The sequence below is a fragment of the Pseudorasbora parva genome, chromosome 17, assembly GCF_024679245.1.
Source record: "Pseudorasbora parva isolate DD20220531a chromosome 17, ASM2467924v1, whole genome shotgun sequence".
Classification (NCBI taxonomy): Eukaryota; Metazoa; Chordata; class Actinopteri; order Cypriniformes; family Gobionidae; genus Pseudorasbora; species Pseudorasbora parva.
Genome location: NC_090188.1, coordinates 15,214,248 through 15,238,274, shown reverse-complemented (window position 1 = coordinate 15,238,274; position 24,027 = coordinate 15,214,248). Strand labels below are relative to the sequence as shown.

The window sequence follows — 24,027 nt, the reverse complement described above, 5'->3', positions numbered from 1 at the left end:
AGCATTAAGATGGATTTGGTTGATCGGATAGTAAACAAATAGAAAGAGAGTAGATGACAGAGACAAATCCTTATTTATACCTGGTGTTTTAATCCGTCTCTTTTGTCACTTCAAACCACTTCTGTCCTGACTTCTACATGGAGCATGAGCTTAATTTGAGAACAGATATATGTTAAATGTATATCGCAGTCCTCATTCAGCCAATGCTATGCTATGCTAACGCTACCAATGCATTGTGTTACCAATTAGCAAGGCAGCATTAATTGAATTAGCTAGTTAAAGCTAGCCAAGTTTCCACTACTAAAATGATTTAAGTTGATCATTTTAAATTAAACGTATTAGCTTACTCAAACATTTGAAGCTAAGAGCAAGTATAAAAAATAAAGCAAAATAAAAAAGTGCTATTTGCGTAAACTTTACATTTCTTATCTTAAATAATTGAATGTAAAAGTGATTCTGATTACCTAATTTTTTTGGGGGGAGTTTTGCTAACTTATTTGGTTTTATAATAAATAATTAACATTGTCTACTCATAATCTGATTGACCAAAATGCATCTTAAAACCAGGTGTAAACAGGGCCTCAAATTTCATGTTAATCATGTTATTCACTGTTCATTTCATGGTGACCACATACACTAACTTTTTTAAGTTGGGAAATTGTTGGTTGCGTCAGAAATGACAACTGAGGGACAGTTGAGAGACACATAATACATAATGACATGGTTTATGTTTATTCACTTTATTTATAGATTACATTTTTGTGTGTTTTTATCTTGTCTGAGACAATGACAAAACAAGAAAGCTATGCATAAAATGAATCTGAAAAGTAGCAAAAATAACAATGTGGAGGACAATGTGATCTCTTTATATAACAAAAAGTTGATAGAAAACATGACAAAAAAGTTTTTACATAAAACTCATAACCCTGATGTATTGTGTCAGTTTAGGTTAGATTAAGAGATTAGCACAGAAGCAGAGGTGTTGTGTCTTTACATGCCAGATTTAAGAGAAAAGTCTCACATGGAATAACATTTGGTGTGTGATATTGCTTGGTCGGACCCATAATCCTACAGGCTCCATCATTCACTGAGCATTCAGAACAGAAGCTTAAAAAAGAAGTGGAGGCTCCTTGAGCTCTTGAGTAATTTGGACAGAAATTAGTGTTCCTCGCAAGCCTATTATTAATTATTTATCAAGCAAATAAAAAAAAACAGAACAAATAATAAATGAATGAATGAAATGAAAATAAAACAAAGAATACACTGACAGATTCAATCAAATGAACAAACGGAAGAAACAGATAGATTTTTTAAGGCTTGAGCAACAATGAAACTCCACTAAAGCATGATTGTTAGTGAGATTTCGTGCAATTACCCACAATTAGTTCAAATTACCCTTCTTGACCCATTATTTAAATGAACTACATTTATTTACAGCACACACTGTACATAGCAAAAGGACAAAATCTTCTGAAAAACAAAATGTTTTCTGCTTAGGAGAGACGTCTATCTCAAGTGAATTAATTGTGAGGCTGAATCAAATCAGGTGTGCATGAGGAGAAGGCTAAAGTGCTCTTGGCTAATGGAAAATCAAACTCATTATTGTGATCTTTGGCAGGTGAGCGGTTCGCACGATTAACCCCGATGTATTCAGCACTTTGAGACAGGATGTGCGAATCCGAGAACTCCATTAAAGGCAATCAGAAAGACTCCGTTGACCTGAGGCATGCATCACTGTAAATGAACACTTTACAGCTACTGCATTATTGGAAACGGCTGTTGTGTCATCGGTGTGAAACCTAAACGCCTTCCCGCCACGGCTCGTGTCCGCGTGAGCGATGCGCTTGAGACAAGTTCCAGTGATAATCGGAAGAATGTCTCGGTGGGAGCCGAGCGAGCAGCTGTCTGCAGCGAGTCCTCTTCACACCACCTGCCTCTTCACAAAGTGTCATTATGCCACACCAAGGTCACTCTTCCAACTGATGAGTGTTTTCCGCAAGCAATCAGCCACACTCCAGCCTCAGTGTGACGCCAAGGTTATTCTGAGAGGGAATACACTCTCAACCTGACTTTCTGCTTCCTTGAGTCATAATGACTTAACCTGTCATTCGCAGGGCATTGTCAGGACGTGAGATCTGGGGGGGGGTGTCAGTGTTGGGGGTAACGAGTTACTTTTTTTGAGTAACGAAGTAAAGCATTACTCTAAAAATATCGCTAACTACACTACTTTACTAGACTATAGGAGCCAAGTCGTGTTTGCCTGTGTGTGAAGTTTTGACCGGTTTAAGTGCTCCATGCATGCGCAGCGTGCTGCGTGTGTGCTTGCCTGGGTACTGTTGCGATAGAGATCGATTTGAGAGACGTAGCTCCAGGTGCGAGGAGAGAGGTAGACGGGGACAGTTCGGCCAGTGGAGATATTCATAACTTTTAACTTTTGATAAACATTTTCACTTTTCTACTGTCCAGTGATAATTTGGAAAGAAAACAGAATGGAAGCCTACATGTTAATATTAGGGATGTCCCGATCCGATCACATGATCGGAAATCGGGCCCGATCACGTGATTTCAGACTCGATCGGAATCGGACGTTACATCCCGATCAGGACTCGAATATAATGTATATTCTAGGGTGAGCTGAGCATGATGACGCATCAATAATATGGGTTGTAACTTGAAAATAATGCTTTATGTATGTTTCTGTAGATGTATACACGTGCTGGCTCCTCGGTGATACATTACAACAGCGCTAATATCACCCGTGTATATTCGCCAGAAGACGCGAATGAGAGCGCGCACGCTGATCTGTCTCTGTGCATCATCGAAAGCGCGCACTCGTCTCACAGCGCGCAAATATTGAGTTCTCTTTCAAGACTTGCGCTTAAACGGACCAACTCACACAAGAAGTATGTCAGCATGTCCATCTTGATGAGTATCCAAGCAGACATAGTCTGAATAAGCCTTAAGAGGACTTTATACAGTCGAGAAAGACGACGCAGAGCCTTCCTTCAGGTCTTAAAGGGGCAGTAGCCTTAGCTGTCTGTTTAATGTCAAACAAAAGATAAGGAATCACTCACTGCTCTTGATTAAATAGCTTTTGTAAGGATTATTCTTTAATTTAAACAGTTAAATATGCAGCTATTTTAAATTTCATTAGCCTACTTTATTCAATTTCTCTACCTAAAATCTAATGTTACACCTATAAAAACCTGAAAAGCATTGTTAATTACACTTCAGTCAAATTACACTTCAAATATTTTTCCCCCAAAGTTGATTTATGTCATTGTAGGCAGTTATCATCACGATGATTTCATTTAAAGTGTTTGTTTTTTAAATAAGTTTAGTTTTAGTTAGTTATTTGATGCTATAAAAATGACTGTGATATGTCATGATTGACAGCTGAGATCGACGTCTTCTCTGAGTGAAGTTGTCACTGAGGCACTAACAGATTTTTTCAGGATTTTTGGGAGCAGATTATTTAATTTAATTTAATTTCCATAACTGTTTATTTCACACCAACATAGTTAATTGTTCTGCATCTATAAGAGTATGGGTGTGCTTTTGATATCGCCGTTGTACTTCCTGCTCTGCGCAACTCCGGTCCCAGACTTTTTTTTATATTTACTGTTGCACTAAAATCCAAAAGTGAAGAATTTATGTTTATTAATTACTTGATTGTTCAATCTACCTCACAGAAGTGCTCAGTTTGTTAGAGTTGTTGAATGTTAAAATAAGGTAAATAAAATAAAAAATAAGGAACATCCTGGTTCGTTTTTTCGCTCTTCTTTATTCTTTTTTTATGTATTATAGAAGTATCGGATCGGGACTCGGTATCGGCAGATACTCAAAATCAAATGACTCGGACTCGAGGGCAAAAAAACCTGATCGGGACATCCCTAGTTAATATAGCAATAAATGCATCCTTAATTGCATGGAGAGGGGCAATTAAATGCCACACAGGATTTTTTTTTAATTCCATTGCACTACTTTTCTTTCGTTTTTAATGTAAGCATTACCAGACCGTTTGACTGTTGCGCTTGCATCTCTTCCATACGTTTGCATAGTATCGTGCAGGACGCAGCTTTATAAACACGGCACTCAAGTAAAAAAATAAAAAATAAATCATCTCTAGACCTGCATATTGCATTTTAGCCGCAAAACCGCTCCTGTTTGAATGGCCCTACACTGATTAAGAGATAAACAGCGCATTTTTATGCCAGTTCTTTTATTTAAACAGTCAGCTTGCCTCGTACATTCAGTTTACTGCATCAAAAACAAGCTAAAGAGAGCAAGGTTTCAAATGAACTATGCTTTGCATTTTAAACACTTAGCTAAATTTTTTTCTAGCGCCGTCCATGTAATAAATGCATGTTCTAAAATGAGCGAGTTTTCAACTTTATCTTCAACAATTGGTCTTGAATCACATTCATTCTCACTCTTAAACATAAAGTGACCTTTATTGTTATATTTTTCATTGACTACTTTTTTGTGTGTGCCATGAATCTAATAAAACGCTGGTTTTGTTCTCAGGAGAAGAGTTTTGTTCTCATGTGTCCCAAAGCCTGTGTTTTGAAACTTGTGTGTTGTCATTTTAAAATGACCCTATTATAGCCTCCTTTATCCTGTTTGAGACAGAATTATGTTTTTTTGTGGATTTTACATGAGGCACATTTCTTTGTGCAGAGAGAGATATTGTTCTTTCATATGGTTTTACATGCCATTTTGTAAACATTTATACAATAAACATTATGTTGACAGGCTAAGTGATGATAGGGCTATGATATCTGTCCATATATCTACACTCTAATTTAAGAAATGGGAAAGTAAAGTAACAAGTAGTGCAGTTACTTTTCAAATGCAGTAACTAAAGTAATCTCATTACAATTTACAGAAGTAACTATTAACTACAGTAATGACTTTTTTTGAGTAACTGCAACACTGGTAGGGGTCAACATCATTTAACTCCAGTGTTACCCATGTGATTAAGTATAGTATAATGAACTCAACTGTTGTTTATTGTACAACACAGGCTTGACAGACTAGGTGACAGCGGCTAACAATGCTAATGGGATTTAAAAGTATGAAAAGGGGATGTTTTATTTTTATTCTTTATCTGAAAGGATTGAGCTATATGTGGCATATTTTATAATTATATTCACTGCTCATTTCTGTGATAAAGCTTGCGTATAGCTTATATCACTTTCCACATTAGCAGACCTTCAGATCTCGCCTTTCAGTTTTCTGCTGACCAAAGAGTTTTTTTTTAATCCATCCGCTATAGGCCCACAGCAATTAAACGGATAGTTCACTCAAAAATGACAATAATGCCATTATGTATTCACCCTTATGTTGTTTATTAACCTGTTTCTTTCCCTGATGATCAAAAACATGATATTTAATATTTTTCCATTCAGTAGCTCTTTCCATGATAGATCATAGTGACCATGTCCATGGGCTTTCAAGCTCTTAAAATGGCAAAAAAAAAAAAAAAAAACATCATAAAAGTAGTCCACTTTTGAAGTGCTACCATAGCTTTAAGTGTTGAACAACACTAGGGATCATAAACTTGTCTTTTTTCTCAATGGCTACAGCGAAACTCTGGTAAAAAACGACTGAGGATCACACACAACTAGACTTTAAAGTCATTCCGAACACAGCAAATGCAGAAACAAGTGACTTGTTGCTTGGTAAATGCATGACAGATGAAAAAGAACATTTATGTATAGGAGCTGACTGCTGCTGTTATTAGCGTTGTTGTCCTAGTCGCAAAAAAAAAGTGCATTTGGATGCGACCTTGGGTGGGAAGACATACATTATACGCTACAATATGTGTTCTAAAACTGACGGACACATTTTTGACATAATATGACAAGATGGATTCATATTCTGAAGCTAAAAAAATAAATAAAAAATCAGTGGCCATTATACACTATGTGGTTTCCTTTGAAATCTGTCAGCTATGACTGCAAAATCTGCTGACTGGATCTTTCAACAACCAAAGTCATCTTGTCCAGACTGCAAATCTGGGCAAACGTCATACAGTCAGTAAATTCCAGCTTTAAACTTACTATAGTTTATTTTTAGAACAGTATTTTAATTTTAACTGTAACAGATGGTTAAAAAAATGCTGCTTGGTTAAAAGTAATTTCCATTGCTACAACCATACATTTAATGTAATTTGAGAGTAAAAACAACAACAACAAAAAACTATTAAATTTAGTATTTTTGAAAGTAAAAAGAAAAAAGAAAAAGACAATGTGCAAATTATAGCCAAAAGCCATAAAGCTGACATTGCCAGATTTTCCATTTTGAAAACACTTTATAATAACTACATGCTATCATTAGTAAATCATTAGTAAGTAGTTAATTCATAATGTATAAAGCAGTGATATACACATTATAAAAACAGCTATAAATGCTTTATTAATTGATTAATAAGTATATCTATAATGTGTTCAATAATTGTCCAATAAATAAATTTTCATAATTTATTAATTATCAATATATATATATATATATATATATATATATATATATATATATATATATATATATATATATATATATATATATATATATATATATATATATATATATATATATATATATATATATATATATATATATATAAAGTTATTAATGTCTATTAATAAATGACAAATTAACTATTTACTAATGCTTAACTGATGATTCAGCAAACAGTTATTATAAAGTGTTACCTTCATTTGGATAATTATGCTTTTTCTTAGTTTAGGTTATTAGGGTTTTATGTTACATCTTGTTGCTACATGTCGTTGAATGAACATTTATCACATTGTTTTAGTGTCATGTGTGTGTTACTATGATGGTGTTTTGTGTTTGTGTGTATAACCTTCTGTATATTATTATTATTTACCCTCCAATCTTGTGGAAAAGCTACTTGTGATGAACTTTGAACATTTGATTCATGATTTGACATCATATTCTGTCATTTTTATTTTTACATTTTAACAGAATTATTACTTACTTTTGTAAAACTTTTTTGGTGTACTAAGTGTACTATAGTTTAACTTTTAAATGATGAGTAGCTGGTAACACGTGAAGTTAATTTCAAAGTAGCTTCCCCTAGAATGGCATTATACTGTGTTTTCCCCAAAAAGAACTGGCCAGAAATAAAACAGTGTGACAAATCAGAGCTGGTGGTTTTGCAGAGCTAATTTAGCCCTGTGTTCGAGAACCACTGCCCTCCTCAGGGTCAATAATGCCCACCCTCCTCTTTGTGCTGCTATCACTGTCGGCCGCTGACTGGCCACATTGACCACAGCGCAGTTACCTGACATGATAAGGTCAATAGTGTGCCTTCCAACACAAAAGCATGAGTGAGAGAGAGAAAACACAGAAAAAAACTAACAAATAGATTAGACAGGTCTGTGCCTACATGCCCTTGCTAACAAGCTGCACAATTAGCTACTTTACATCTCATAAACAACATGCTGGGGAAAAAAGCAAGAGAGAAAAATGGGAGTGTGTACTTATAAGCCATGTAACCTTGAGAGCAATTTTGAGCACTCAAACGTGCGCAGCCAAACACCTGTCATGCCACTAATTACAATACATAATTGCTAATAACATGTTTACAGCTGCCGCAGAACAAATACAGTACACGTGCTTATAACTTTTCTCAGAAAGAGGCTTCATGGAAAATTGACTGTAGTCCTCCAAAGATATTTATGTGCGTTTATACGGCAGCGCTGATAAATATTTGATTCTGATAGACTGACACACGTAAGGTGTTGATTGTGTTTTTATAATGACTATTAAGCTGTTCCAGGTCTTGACCACATTACATTTTCATAACAAATTATTAGTTAAATTATTTTAGTATAGTTAGTAGAGTCTAATAATTCTCTACAACAACAGAGGAACCAGAAAAACAAAAACGAGACCAAGACACTGGCCAATGGCAAAGCTGAATTTTCCGCATCATTACTCCAGTATTCAGCGTCACATGATCCTTCAGAAATCATCTAATATGCAAATGTGTTGCTGAAGAAAAATATCTTTTCATTATTAAATGGTGAAAATGGGTAATAGTATATCTAAAAAACAGTTACTATTTTAAACGATAATCTTAGGCTACCAATAGTAAGGGAATGTGCTGTACAGGAGCCAAACTACCCTGTAATATTATTATTGTTTATAAAATGATAAGCACAATGATTACACGAAGAGGAATACTTTTAAAAGTACTCTGAAATGCATTTGCTTGAAAGGGTTATAAATAAGTCAGTCTGCCACGACAGATTGGAGCTGCAGATAAAGCAGGTCAGAATAAAATCAATTTGGCTTTGTTGCTCACTTATAAAACTATCAAAAGACTGCACTCTCATTCACTCCCTATGCGACTTCCCCACGGTGCTGACTGTGCTTTAAATGCACTAAATGGACATTTTAAAAGGGTAAACAGGCAATATAGAGACTTTGCAGGCTTTCTCGTAAACACCGAAAAAACGTACAGGGCGGATACTCTATAACACCATCAGGCAATGTCACGGTCGTCAAGGGTCAAAGGTCAAACAATTTAGCAAACATATTCCCGAATGACACTTTTGTCAACTGAAACTAAGCAATGCAAAGTCTTTTTTATAAGTTTTTATATGTGCCTGTGCTATTCATGCTGCCTTTCTTCAAACATGTCTACTTTAATATATATTGAAGGTACATGTATTTATTTGATAAGTAGTCGGATGGAAATGCAATAATGCATATTCAGCCGGTCATTATCACAAAATAAACCCTTTCAGGGAGTTTCACATTAAGCTCTTGATCACCTTGTTGGGGTTTATTTTGCCATAATGACCAGATGACTGTGCATTATCCCATATTTATTATGCCCTTATGTGGATTAGTTACATAGGAGATTTATGTTTGACAGAAATGCTAGCTGTAAAAATGAAATGTGGCGGGCCTTGAATGACTTTCAGTGTCTATTACTTCTACCTGTTCACTACACATTGTCCTAGTCACTGGCAGTGAACCTCTTCATCGGAATAAGCAGATGAGATGGATGAAAACTGGGATTGTGTTTTGCAAGTGCTCTGCTGATATGCTGTCGGAGAGCTGCGGTTGTACTGGCAAGAGAAACCATCTGTTATCTTACAAACAGATGTTCTGCTCTGCTGTTTCAACCTGACTCTCAGTGTGAGACAAGGCCGTAACCATGTTTTCAACATTGAGGGGGGAGACCAATTTAAAAAAAATTTTTTTATAAAGCATAAAGAAACAGAACAGTAAACGAAATTCTACGTTATATTCTATATGTCTTGGGAAATAATCCTTTTGGGGCTATTTGCAAACAATATTTACATTCATTTGCGTCAAATATATTATTAATTCAGAGATTCTTCACATTAGTCAATAAATACATAGATCTGCTGTTGACGTTCAAATTCCCTAGTGGTCTAGATGGTAGAATTTTTCTAAACCGTGTCAAAGGTTTAAGCTGGGTTCTAATTATTTTTTTTTACTTAAAAAAAAAGTTCATCAATGATTGTACATTAAGAGCAGGGACACGTTTGTGTGCATTTTGTTTTGTGATTTCAATGGAAAGAATAATAATAATAATGATAATAATACTACTAATAATAAATAATATTTTTTTATAATGTATTGTTAATTTTGTCACCTATTGTTAATTTAGTCTTAGTCTTATCCTTGTGATAAATGTCCTTGTTAGTTTTTGTCATATTTAGTCATTCACATATCTTTTTTAGTTAGTCAAGTTTTAGTCGACTAAAAGTCTTGTCATTTTAGTCTAGTTTTAGTCAAAAGACAACTCAAGGTATCTTAGTCAAGTGTCATCATTTTAGTCTACTTTCAGTTAAAAGAAAACTCAATATATCTTAGTCAAGTTTTAGTCAAGAAAAAATACATTTGTTTGAATGATTTTTGCAAAATGCAACTTTGTTAAATTTTTTGATTTCGATCAGTATCAATTCATATATATACTTTTGAGAGTACTTTGACTCGGCGCAGTAAAAAGTCACGCCTGAAAAATCCTTTTCCTGAATTGACGGAAATAAGAGGGGGAAGTGAGGGAGGATGTTTCAGGCGTGACTTTTTACTGCGCCGAGTCAAAGTACTCTCAAAAGTGCTATTGCGCCATACATTATAGTTCTCCTTTTAAACCCGCCTAGAAAAGAGCCACGTTTTATTTTGTGTCACCACACTTGATCGTTTAACTATTCATGTAACTGTATTTAAATAGGGAAAATGTGAGATGTTTGGTCGCTTCTAATTTGATCTCTGTTTGGTACCATAGTGAATGAACTGGGCTTAGTGGGCTGAGCTAAGTGATATCAAAATGTCACCGCGCATCAGAGCGAGACAAGAGTATCAACTCGTATTAGTTAAGGGAAGAACAGTTTAGTACGAAAAAACGGTGGAGTATCCCTTTAACAATGTAAATTTGTCAGAATGCATGAAATAGCATTAGACCCCCCATTAACCAGCTAAATAGCTATTTAGGTATTGTTTCAGCAAACTCAGTTTTCTTTAAACAGTGAATTAAAGACCCAAAAAGACCTGTGAGGAGACACTGGCAGTGCAAATGATGAAAGAAAAGAAATATCACTCCATGGCTCAAAAGCAATATGACCTCCATGCGACCGTCTGTTCTATCAACCACACAAGTAGACTGACTCTTTGGCTATTCTCTTTGATACTTTATGAAGACCTGCTGAGATATCGCCCTTGTTGAGGAGGAGACAGAGAGGAAAGACTCTTTTCTCTTTATAGTGTCTTAGACTTTTAGCACAAACACATACTCATTTAGAATCTAAAAAAACAACAAAATAATAAGATAAAAAATAAGTGATCAGAATTATATAAAACAGAAGACAAGCATTGCAGGTTCCTCAAACTTAACTCTCTGAGCCACCTCATTTTTTGTTTTAGTTTTAGACGACATATAGAGGAACAGAAACACCAAAATACAAACTCAAGAAGCAACACTGCTTCTGGACATGTTCACAAGATTGGTGAAATAAGAGAGTAAGACAGAATGTTGAGTGGCAACTGAATATATTTTGACAACCTACACACACACACACACACACACACACACACACCTGTAAAATGTCCACACCATTCAGTTGTCATAATATACATATACTGGTTTCCATGTTTTATGGGGACTTCCCACAGACATAATGATTTTTATACTGTATACATTTTATATTCCATCCCCTGTCACAGTCAAGCTGGCTCTTTTGTCTATGGATTGTTCTTCAGAGACAAATTGTTTGCGCTCCACAATTCAGATTTGATCTAGCATGACCCTATACCCTGTCCTCTCCTTCAGTGCTTTTCAGATGAAAGCAAGAGAATAAAGTAAGACGACTATTCACACCAAATGCCTTCTATATTGACATCTCTCCTTACTTCTCCCTTCATCTGCAACTTTAAGAAATATCACACTTTGCATTGGATTGCCAGTACACACACTCTCACACACAAACGTCTGGTTTGCTATCTTTGTGGGGATAGGCATAATGGTTTTTATACTGAACAAACTGTATATATAGTCTATCTCCTTATACTAACCCTACCACTAAACAGAAAATGTCTGGCCTTTTTTTAGTTCAGGTTATGAGGATGAAGGAAGTGTCCTAAAAAAAACAAGGTTTACGTTGTAATGCCAATGTCATTATAAACATTTGTGTCCTCATAAACCACATACCTGTACACACACGCATTTAAAATTAATTAAATTATTCTTAAAATTAAAATATTATTAAAATTAATACAATTAATAATTGACTAAATTATTCATCAAAAAATGATAAAAAATGCATAAACAACAAAAAAAAAGCTCACAGGAAAAATTAAAACATACTGTGGCAAGGGGGGCGTAAGTTCAGCGAGGTCTGCAGCGGGAGAGAGAGCCGCGGGACGAGCGGTAAGTGAGTGGGTTGGAAGCAGATTAATAACACCTGTCTCTCGTTCCAGTAATGAGCGCGGAGAGGGTACAAAACATCGGTGGAACCGGAGATCGAGAAGAGAGAGAGTCGGGCTGTTGATGCGACACACAGGAGACTGAGTTTGACCCGGAAGCCGGAAGTGCTGTGAACCGGAAGTGATTATGGTTCATGAGTTTGACTGAAGGCACACGTTGAGTGTGTTATTGACTTTGCTACACTAAAATAAAGAGAAGCATCAACAGTCCAGCCGATCCCTGTGTCCTCTTCCTTCCTTACTATATCGAACTTACTACACTGGTGCCGAAACCCGGGAAGGAAGTAGGACAGCGCCGCCGCCATGACAACGCCAACGCCCTCCGCCACGCCGTTTGCGGACATCATCACCTCTCTCGCGGCCCTCCATCAGGAACAACACCAATCCATGCTGGACCTGCGGGCAGACCAGGAGCGCCGCTTCGAGGCCATTGTCCGCGGCCAGCAAGAGGACCGCGAGAGGTTCCGGAGCTGGATCGACCGGGAGGTTCGCACCGAAGCCGCCGGGCTCGCCAGCGCACCGGTCCACGTGCCCCTACACAAGATGGGGCCACAGGACGATCCCGAGGCCTTTATCGACCTCTTTCAGAAGGCCGCGGAGGCCTGCGGGTGGCCCCGGGCACAGTGGCCGGTGCGCCTCATACCACTGCTCACTGGAGAAGCCCAGGCGGCCGCCCAACAACTGCCGGTGGCGAACCTCCTGGAGTATGAAGACCTGAAGAGGGCCATCATCCAGCGGGTCGGCCGGACCCCCGAGCAGCATCGTCAGCGGTTCCGCTCGCTGGAGTGGGGTGAGGCCAGCCGACCCTTCGCGATGGCCCAACAGCTCCGGGACGCGTGCCGCAAATGGCTATTGGCCGGTGGAAGCGACGTGGACCACATCGTCGATCTGGTGGTACTGGAGCAGTTTATCGCTCGGCTACCCAAGAAGACCGCCGAGTGGGTCCAGTGCCACCGGCCCACATCGCTGACGACGGCCATCAACCTGGCGGAGGACCATCTGGTGGCGTGCCCAGGGGTCGGCGAGCCCCTGTTAACCTCTCCCTCTCTCTCTCCCCCCTCTGTCTCTCCTTCTCGCCCTGTCCCTCTCCCTAGGTCCCGCCCTCCAGGGCCCCCTCGCATTCCCCCCAGAGGCCGGGGTGGAATGGGGGGGTCGGGCGGGGATAACGGTTCCGGTTCCACCCCCCCTCCGCGCTCATTTTCCAACCCACTCCCCGCCGCAGGGGCGGCGGGCAGGCCTGGGCTGGCCTGCTGGCGGTGCGGCGACCCGGACCATTTTGTGGACCGATGTCCGATGATGGACATCGGGACAATGATCCGGGTCCCGGACTTCCAGCGGACCACCCCTGATCAAGCAGGAGAGTACCAAATTCCTGTGAGTATCAAGGGGGGTACATATCAGGCCTTGGTGGATTCAGGATGTAACCAAACCTCGATCCATCAAAGCCTGATGCAGCCTGGGGCATTGGATACAAGCCGCATGGTTAAGGTGCGGTGTGTGCACGGGGATGTGGTGGAATATCCGGTTGTCCCAGTCACGATACAGTTTAGGGGAGAAAATCATAGTGTTGAGGTGGCGGTTAGTCCCCACCTCCGGCATCCGCTAATTCTGGGGACGAATTGGCCCGCCTTTCCGGCGTTATTGGGGTCGTTATGCGCGGATGCCGCTTGGGAGAACAAGGCTAGGAACGGGGCGGTGCGAGTGCAGGTTGGCGAGACTGATACGGGGCCCTTGGGAACCGCTTCAGAGGAACCGAGCGGGGTCGAGAGACTGATTCTCTCGGACCGCGATGACTTCCCTCTGGAGCAGTCTCAAGATGAGACCCTAAAACATGCTTTCCAGCAGGTCCGCACTATCGACGGTCAGTCCCTCCAACCCGCATTGCCCGTCACGTATCCTTATTTTGCCATAATTAAGGATAGGTTGTATCGAGTGACCCTAGACGCTCAGACAAAAGTGGATACAACCCAGTTGTTAGTACCAAAGAGCCGCCGGGAAATGCTTTTCCAGGCGGCTCACTCTAACCCGATGGCGGGCCACCTGGGACAGGCGGCCACGCTGAATCGTTTAATGACCCGATTTTTTTGGCCAGGCATTCATGACAATGTGCGCAGGTGGTGCGCGTCTTGTCCTGAATGTCAGTTGGTGAATCCACTGGCCGCCCCAAAAGCGCCATTGCGCCCCCTTCCATTAATGCAGGTCCCCTTCGAGAGAATTGCGATGGACCTCATCGGGCCATTAGAGCGATCCGCACGCGGACATCGTTTTGCGCTAGTTATCGTGGACTACGCAACACGATATCCGGAAGCAGTGGCTCTCCGCAACATCTCTGCGAAGAGTGTTGCGGACGCACTGTTTCGTTTAATCTCCCGAGTGGGGATTCCGAAAGAAATCCTCACTGATCAAGGCACGGCGTTTATGTCACGCACGTTAAGCAAATTGTACGGATTATTGGGCATTAAATCCATTCGAACAAGCGTCTATCACCCACAAACAGACGGCTTGGTCGAACAATTTAATCGCACTCTTAAATCCATGATCCGTAAATTCGTACAGGAAGACGCCAAAAATTGGGATCGGTGGTTAGAACCCCTCTTATTTGCTGTGCGGGAGGTCCCGCAAGCCTCCACGGGGTTTTCCCCCTTCGAGCTTCTCTACGGACGGCAGCCCCGGGGGGTGCTGGACGTCCTACGAGAAACTTGGGAGGAGGGGCCTTCTTTGGCCAAGAACGAAATTCAATATGTGCTGGACTTGCGAACAAAACTCCACACTTTGGGGCGGCTATCTAGGGAGAATTTGTTGCAAGCCCAGGACCGCCAAAGCCGGTCGTATAACAGGGGTACGAGACTACGCAAATTCACACCGGGAGAGAAAGTGCTCGTATTACTCCCTACATCAACTTCAACTTCAACTTCATTTATTTATAGAGCACTTTCAACACCACAAGTGGAACCAAAGTGCTGTACATGAGGTATACAAGAAAATTTAAAAATAATAGGTGCAAAAACAATACTAACATATGACATACACAACTTACAAAGCATTATCAAAAGCTAAGGAAAACAAATACGTTTTTAGCGCACTCTGAAAAACCCCCAATGATGGACAAGTCTTTACAGACAGCGGAAGGTTGTTCCAAAGCCTAGGAGCTGCAACAGAGAAGGCCCGGTCACCTTTACATTTTAAACGTGTTCGTGGAACCACAAGAAGCAACTGATCATTTGAGCGCAGAGACCTGCTGGAGTGACAGCGGCTGATTAAATCAGTAACATACTCAGGGGCTAGACCATGCAGAGACTTAAAAACATACAACAGCGCTTTATATTGAATTCTATATCGTATGGGTAACCAATGCAGTTTAATTAAAACTGGAGTAATATGTTCTCTCTTTTTAGTGCCCGTTAAAAGTCTGGCAGCTGAGTTCTGAACAGCATCAAGCTCTAAATTAATGTCGAAGTGGCAGGGGCCGTTTGAGGTCGCACAACAGGTTGGAGACCTCGATTATGAAGTGATACGGTCCGATAGGAACGGGGCACGTCAAATATACCACCTCAATCTCCTTAAGAAATGGAATGAGGTGGAATCAGTGTTGTTGGCGACGGTGATCGGGGGAGAGGACGATCTCGGGCCAGAGGCGAGCATCAAAGCACAATCGGTCGCGCTGGCCCCTGGGGGAGATCACCTCTCACCGTCCCAACTCACTGATCTATCAAAACTACAGGCGGAGTTCGCCGACGTGTTTTCGCCCCTACCGGGACGTACCAACTTAATTCAGCACCATATCGAGACCGAGCCGGGCGTGGTAGTTCGCAGCCGGCCGTATCGCTTACCTGAACACAAGAAAAAAGTAGTTCAGGAAGAATTAGGGGCAATGCTCGATATGGGAGTAATAGAGGAGTCCAACAGTGACTGGGCGAGCCCGATCGTTTTGGTCCCTAAGACCGACGGCTCGGTCAGATTCTGTGTGGACTACCGCAAGGTGAACGCAGTGTCGAAATTCGACGCGTATCCAATGCCGCGGGTTGACGAGTTGCTTGATCGGCTGGGCACGGCTCGATTTTATTCGACATTGGACTTAACGAAGGGCTATTGGCAGATCCCCTTGTCTCCATTGTCCAAAGAAAAGACAGCTTTCACCACGCCGTTTGGATTGCACCAATTCGTCACGCTTCCCTTCGGCTTGTTCGGGGCGCCCGCTACCTTTCAGCGCCTCATGGACAGGATTTTGCGTCCCCATGCCGCATATGCTGCTGCCTATCTGGACGATATCGTGATTTACAGTCACGATTGGCAGCGGCATATGCAGCATGTCAGGGCGGTCTTGGGGTCGCTGAGGGGAGCGGGGCTCACGGCCAATCCGAAGAAGTGTGCAATTGGGCGGGTGGAGGTAAGGTATCTGGGCTTCCACTTGGGTCATGGACAGGTGCGTCCCCAAATTGATAAGACCGCCGCAATTGCAACCTGTCCGAGACCCAAGACCAAAAAGGAGGTAAGGCAGTTCTTGGGGCTGGCGGGATATTATAGACGGTTTATACCAAATTATTCGGACCTCACCAGCCCTCTGACTGACCTTACTAGAAAGGGGCTACCAGATACGGTCCAATGGATGGAGCCGTGCCAGCAGGCCTTCACCCGAGTTAAGGCTGCTCTATGTGGCGGGCCGCTTTTACACTCCCCTGACTTTTCTCTCCCTTTTCTGTTGCAGACTGACGCGTCGGACAGGGGGCTGGGCGCAGTCCTGGCCCAGGAGGTGGAGGGGGGAGAGCGCCCGGTGCTGTACATTAGCCGTAAGCTCTCAAAGAGAGAGGCTAAGTACAGCACCATCGAAAAGGAGTGCCTTGCCATCAGGTGGGCCGTTCTCACCCTCCGCTACTACCTTCTGGGGCGGGAGTTCACCCTCTGTTCGGACCACGCTCCTCTCCAATGGCTCCACCGCATGAAGGATACCAACGCGCGGATCACCCGTTGGTATCTAGCTCTTCAGCCTTTTAAGTTCCAGGTGGTCCACAGGCCGGGTGCTCAGATGGCTGTGGCTCCCCGGCCTGAGTCGGGCGGTGGGGGTATGTGGCAAGGGGGCCGTGGTTCAGCGAGGTCTGCAGCGGGAGAGAGAGCCGCGGGACGAGCGGTAAGTGAGTGGGTTGGAAGCAGATTAATAACACCTGTCTCTCGTTCCAGTAATGAGCGCAGAGAGAGTACAAAACATCGGTGGAACCGGAGATCGAGAAGAGAGAGAGTCGGGCTGTTGATGCGACACACAGGAGACTGAGCTTGACCCGGAAGCCGGAAGTGCTGTGAACCGGAAGTGATTATGGTTCATGAGTTTGACTGAAGGCACACGTTGAGTGTGTTATTGACTTTGCTACACTAAAATAAAGAGAAGCATCAACAGTCCAGCCGATCCCTGTGTCCTCTTCCTTCCTTACTATATCGAACTTACTACACATACATTGACTAAAAAATCTGTTATTATTATTTTGTTGGTCTTTGCTTTTCTCTGGTTTTTGTATGCAATAATGGTTGCATACAGAAACCATGTTCAAAATTTCATTTTATGGCTGTACGCCAGGCCAAAAAATTATGTCTGCACAATTTGGCATGTTTCATTGCGTTACAAAAATAAAACTGATGTTAAATATGCACACATTGAAATTGTATTGAACCACTGTCAATTTTGATGTTTTTATGCCAAATTTCCATCTTTGAGTAGTTCATGAATGCAACGGGCTAACTTTGAGTGTTGCCACTTCTTAGACCCACAATTAGTGCAACAATTTCAGCTGCATCCACACAGGTGGGAATATTTGAAACTTTTCAATCATTGTTTTCATCAGTTATTGTATTTCCAATTGGTGCAGCAATGACACATTTCCTCTTTAAGAAAATAATACTTCAGGAGGCCTTCAGGCAACCACAATTCTGCCTTAACACTGATAAAATATTGAACATAAACACTCTTTTGATCTAAGGCTTGTTTACACGTTCTCCATTATCTACGAGTGGCATTACCACACGCTGCAGGCCGAATCAGTCTAAATTTTAGTGTAATTCAAGGTGAAATGTTGTTGCATATTTTATGATTCACTCTTGCTATATGTGTCTGTGAAATACAAAGGCATCCAGCATCTCACCAAAACCATCTCCAAAAACCTGTCATATGCCTTGAGGCCAAATACGCCTTTTCAGTCTTTATCACAAGCAGCAGCACAGGAGCCTACAGATTCACATGTGCCAGTGTTCATTAAATCAAAGAGCAGGTATTAGGCCCTCGCAGACCGAGCGTGAGTTACTGTGCTGGAATAAGGGGGCTGGCTTAAGGGATAAAGGCATACATTTACACACAGAGTGTGTTGGAGTATTTGGATTTGATTTTCTTCGGGGATAACATTATCCCTGTCAGATTTATTCCTCCGATCAGTCAGCACTATTGGTCACCCAACATGCATTTTATCTCTTGTTTTCACCTCATCTTTAATCCTTTATTCACCTCTTTCTCATTTTTTCCCACCCCTCCCATTCTATATTTTTCTTTTTTCTGTCTTACAATGAGGTGCAGTAGTGTCAGTGTCATATTGCAGTCAGAAGATGTTGCTGGCGTGCAGAGTGCCGCAAGTGTTGTGTCTCTAAACCGCTACTTCCTGCTGCAGTACCATTTACAGCAGCTCATTCATCACGGTTACATGATGAACACAACCACACCACAGAGACAAAGAAACTGGGTATGAGAACACACACACACACACGCACGCACACACACGCACACGCACACACACAAAAATCAATTAATGAGAATGAACAGGAGAAAGGACTGGAGGAGAAAAATATGAGATGTAGACAGCCAGAATCCAAAGGGTCAGTGTTTGGCTCGTTAAATGAGAATGAAAAAGAGAAAAGGACAGGAAGAGAAAAAATATGAGATGTACACAGCCAGAATCTAAAGGGTCAGTGTTTGGCTGGTTCGCCTCATTAGTCCCTGCTGGTAGATGTCATAATTACACCATCTGGCTACTCAGAGCATCTTACAATTAGTGCTTACTTTTATGACTATTCTTTTATTTATTGACTTTTTAATCTAGTTTTAAAAATAAATTAATAAATTAAAGTCTGAAACTCCGCCCACATTCCTCATTCATCTGCATTGGCGGTTCAGTGGCACAGTTGTCGCCTGCCAGAGATTTTTGCTATAGCAAAAAAGTAAGTATATAAATATGTAAATAAACCAATTTAAAATTAGTAACAAGTGCATAGCTGCATGTTAGACTGAAACACAATTCCCACATTCCTCTGGCAGGATTTGAATACTGTGCTAATGCACATATTTTTTTTTCCCCCTCTAGTGTAAAACATGTAAATAAACCTACCAAATGTAAATTATTAACAAGTGCACAAGTGCATGCTACTTCAGTTACATGTGGATGATTTGTTGCAACTTCATCTACAGCAAAGCTAAGATGTTAAATGAATGTTGAATCTCACCGCACTGGCCGGGGGGAGGCACTCCAGAAGATGCCCGTGGAAGACTCATCAGTAATGTTTGCACAGCAGCACAATTCCCAGAACATGGCTCCACAGCTATGGGACCAGCCTGAGAAAAAAAAAGAAGAGTGATTAAATCAGTGCAGATATGGAGTTTTCTGCAACAAAACCTACTAATACAAAAGTATAAGAATGATGCAAATCTTTCTTAATTTTACTAATGGTGAACAGACCACCAAACTTCAGGGGAAAAAACAAAAAATATATATATATATTTTGAGTATCAGAGTGCTTTATATTGATAAGATTCGGATTTGTTTAAAAATAAATAAATCACCAAGTTAAATTAATCAAAAGTGAGAGTAAATACACTTGCAATGTCACAAAATATTTACATTTGAAATAAATGCTGTTCTTTTGAACTTCATATCCAATAATAAATCCTGATTTTTTTTCTTGAGCACTAAATCAACATATAAGAATGATTTCTGGAGATCATGTGATGCTGAAATTTCAGCTCTGCCATCGCAGGGGAAAAAAATGAATGCCAAAAAATATATATATATATTTTAATAATATACATATTAAAATGCAACTTTGGTGAGCATAAGAAATGGACTGCATTTATATAGCGCTTTTATCCAAAGCGCTTTACATTTTTGCCTCACATTCACCCATTCATACACCGACGGCGATGTCAGCCATGTAAGGTGAGGATACAGGGAGAAGAGGTAAAGAAGGTGCAGGATTTTAAGTACTTAGGGTCAACAGTCCAGAGCAACTGGGAGTGAGGAAAAGAGGTGAAGAAACGTGTGCAGGCAGGTTGGAATGGGTGGAGAAAAGTGTCATGTCTGTTGTGTGATAAAAGAGTACCAGCAAGAATGAAAGGAAAGGTGTACAGGACAGTAGTGAGAGCAGCGATGTTGTATGGTTTGGAGACAGTTGCACTGAGGAAAAGACAGGAGGAAGAGCTAGAGCTGAAGAGGTTGAGGCTCTCTGTGGGAGTGACGAGGATGGATAGGATCAGGAATGAGGACATCAAAGGGACAGCACATGTGAGATGTTTTGGAGACAAAGTTAGAGAGGCCAGGTTGAGATGGTTTGGACATGTTCAGAGGAGGGAGAGTGAATATATCGGTAAAAGGATGCTGAGATTAGAGCTGCCAGGCAGGAGGTCAAGAGGAAGACCAAAGAGGAGGTTTATGGAGGTAGTGAAGGAGGACATGGAGGTAGTTGGTCTGAGAGAAGAGGATACAGAGGATAGGACTGGATGGAGGCAGATGATTCGCTGGAACAGTCGAAAGAAGAAGAAGAAGAAGAGTGATCATAAGAGATTTCTCTCAAAAAATTACACAGTTGTGTGTGTACCTGATCACAAAATTTACTGTAAAATTTGAGAATGACCAAAATAACACAACTTGTGACTTTTTTAATGCCTCCAATTAAGAAAATTCACATATGTTGAATTTTTGATGTATATGTAATTTATGCTCCAGTCAAGCCTTTCCAGCCTTTTCTTCAGAAAGGCAAAAGTGTTTTGTTCAAGGATACACCAGAGGTTTCTTTTCCTTAAAAGCTTCTGTTTTAAAATGTAAAGGAGTATCTGAAAATGGTTTTGCTCTTTTCACCATTTCACACTCCTATAAAGACACCTGAAAGAACAGGCCATGAACTGCACTTCACTCAAAATGCCACTGAGTGACTGAATGAAATTGCCATCAGTAATAGCCTGATGCAAAGCTTGGTGGACAAAACGTGATCTTTAGCATCTCTAAAGTAACATTTTTTGCATTCTTCTCCTACACAAAATGTCTTAAACGCATATGGGTTGTTGATGTGACGTGGCATTTACAGTCACACAAGATAAAATTAATATAATTATATTGTAAAACGAATATAAAAAATGATATAATAAGTATTGTCATAATTTAAAATGCAGTAAATGGTTTTGGTTTTGCAAAAAATGCTTTTTTTTGTCTTACATGGACCTGTTGTTATAAAAACTGCTGTGTTCTTAGCTTTTTAAATTTTTTGAGCCAAATCTAAAAATTGTCCTGTGGTGAGACTGTCTCAAGCATGATTCAGTAAATTACTTTTTACTTTCATAAATGAAAAAGAAAAGCATAAAAATGTTAATAAATAGCTCTGGCATAATTTTACAAGTGTCTATTTTAGTAAACAAAAATATATATATTTCTAAAAGCATAGGATCTTGAAACATTTTGTCACTGAAAAACATGTCCTCTGGTGTGACACCATATCCTGATTTTAAATAAGGCAATTCCACGGACTACTTTAATTAGTTGAAGGACCCAGTTTAAAGGCCCCCTGAGAAGCTTATGATGTGTGCACATTGTTTTTGTCTCAGAATTGTTCCAATATTTAACTATTTTGGAACCACAAAAAAGTGTTAAGTTTTGTTGTCCTTTGGTGTGTGACACCCCTAAATTATATATTTTTAATTAATAATGTGTGTTAAACTACACAATCATTGAAAGTTATAAAAATGTGTCTTGCTAACTGCTAGAGTTCATTAACTGACTCAAAAGGCTGAAACATCCTATGGTGTGACAGATAATGTCCACCGGTGTACTGACACACCGGATGACAAAGCTGTCACACAAGAGGACAAGGTCCTGTTAAAAAATAATTTTAAATAATATATATATATATATATATATATATATATATATATATATATATATATATATATATATATATATATATATATATATATTTTTTTTTTTTTTTTTTTTTTTTTTTTTCAGTGTTCTTAAATGCAGTAATTACATTATTTTAATTTTTTTGCAGAATATGTTTTCTGTTACAAAGTGTCATGAAAATAAATATATAATGTGATATTCTTTTTTTTTTGAGACAGAAGAATTGAGGGAGAGAAATGAGTGGGAGGGAGAGGACATGGAAGTATAGAGAAAATGAACATGGGTTCACACAGAAAGAAGGAGATCCTAAGAGAACAACACAAATAAAATAGAATTGAAATTATGCCTCAAAAGATACTCAGCCATATACCTCAGCCATATACTTTAGAAAAAGGATTTTTAAAATCATGGTTGATAATTAAACAAACTGAAATGTTATTTCTTCTCTGCACCCTCCCTTGGGTCCAAAATTGCATCATCATAATCTTTTTTAAAAAATCTACAACTCGCGCACCACAAAACTAGACATATATGGTATCATTTGAAAGATTAGAACCTCAGCTTTCTTAATAACCCAATAACTTCTGCATTTATATTACATAGAAGAAAATAATACGGTCTGAATTCGACCTCCCCGCAATGACCCCCCCATCCCCCCTTGAGAAAATCATGCAAATAATATAAAAATTCATATTTTTATCACACAAACACACCTAATATAGACAAGTCATATATCAAATGAAAGCTATCAGACTCAGGAATATCGCTTAATTTCACCGATCCAATAATTTTCAGTAAATTTATTATCAAAAGAATTACAAAGATGGAAATGACTCCTTTGAACAAGCAAACACATGAGTCATATTCCTGTTCGGATCACAAACTCGTTGTAAAGCTACTAGCCTCAAATCCTATATCAGCTTGTTCCTTAGGTTGTTTGCTTCAAAATGAGACTATTTTTACATGTCTGTGAGCAAGCATGGCCAAATGACACTGTAATATATCACCGATGTCCAGATCAAAACATGTGATGCAGACAAATACTCTTATTATTGCTAGTTTTGATTTTCGATGTTAGCCACGATTTTTTTCTGATGTCATCACATATTGCATCATGCTACAGAAAAGCTGAGAATCTCAGCTCTTTATAGACATGTGGATCATGATTCTAGACCAATCAGAGCCCGAGATCTCCCTTTACAAAGTTGAAGGGGCGGAGCCTTCTTTTCGATTTCCTAGTGGCCAGTTTATGTCAATGCAAATGAGTAGGAGTTGTTAGACACTTTGGTCAGATAAATCTCAATGACTTTTATTTGCAAGGAGATATCAAGATTTTTTTTTTCCCTGTTTAGTGCCAATTTATAGAATCAACAGAAACTTCCAAAAAGCTTGGATCCCAAAATGATATATATATATATATATATATATATATATATATATATATATATATATATATATATATATTTTTTTTTTTTTTTTTTTTTAAATAAATAAATTAAAAATAAATCAAAATATTTATTTTTGTATCTATGTTTATCATAAGATTGTGAATAGATACAATATAATATATGAAATATTCCACCACTGTGTTAAAATTTAGAGTTGTTTCTGTAAAATGAGACAATTTTTTATCAATTTACTCCAATGTATGTGGGTAGGGCGCTCTTTTAAATTCAGATATTCCTAATTCTCAAAAAAATGCAAAATGTGCTGCAGAGCTGAAGTGGTTAACAAACAAATGAATTACATAAACAAACTTTCAAAGATAATTGGTATTCTAGAAGTCCCCATTCAAAAAAAAAAAACACCAACATGTTGATATTGTTTGTATCAAAATGTATCAAAATTTCTTCTTAAAAGAACCACACACTTGTTTGTATCTTTGAACACCTTAAAAGAA

The 24,027-nt window shown here is 39.6% G+C and overlaps 1 protein-coding gene across 2 annotated transcripts in view; it reads right to left on the bottom strand.

Moving 5' to 3' along the window:
• The window catches only part of atrnl1a (attractin-like 1a), a 324,662-nt gene that overhangs the window by 4,320 nt on the left and 296,315 nt on the right, over positions 1-24,027 (bottom strand). For both annotated transcript variants that reach the window (XM_067421822.1, XM_067421823.1), the window contains one exon: positions 19,465-19,573. In XM_067421822.1, coding sequence (XP_067277923.1) covers positions 19,465-19,573 — 109 coding nt within the window. The remainder of the gene's footprint in view (positions 1-19,464; positions 19,574-24,027) is intronic.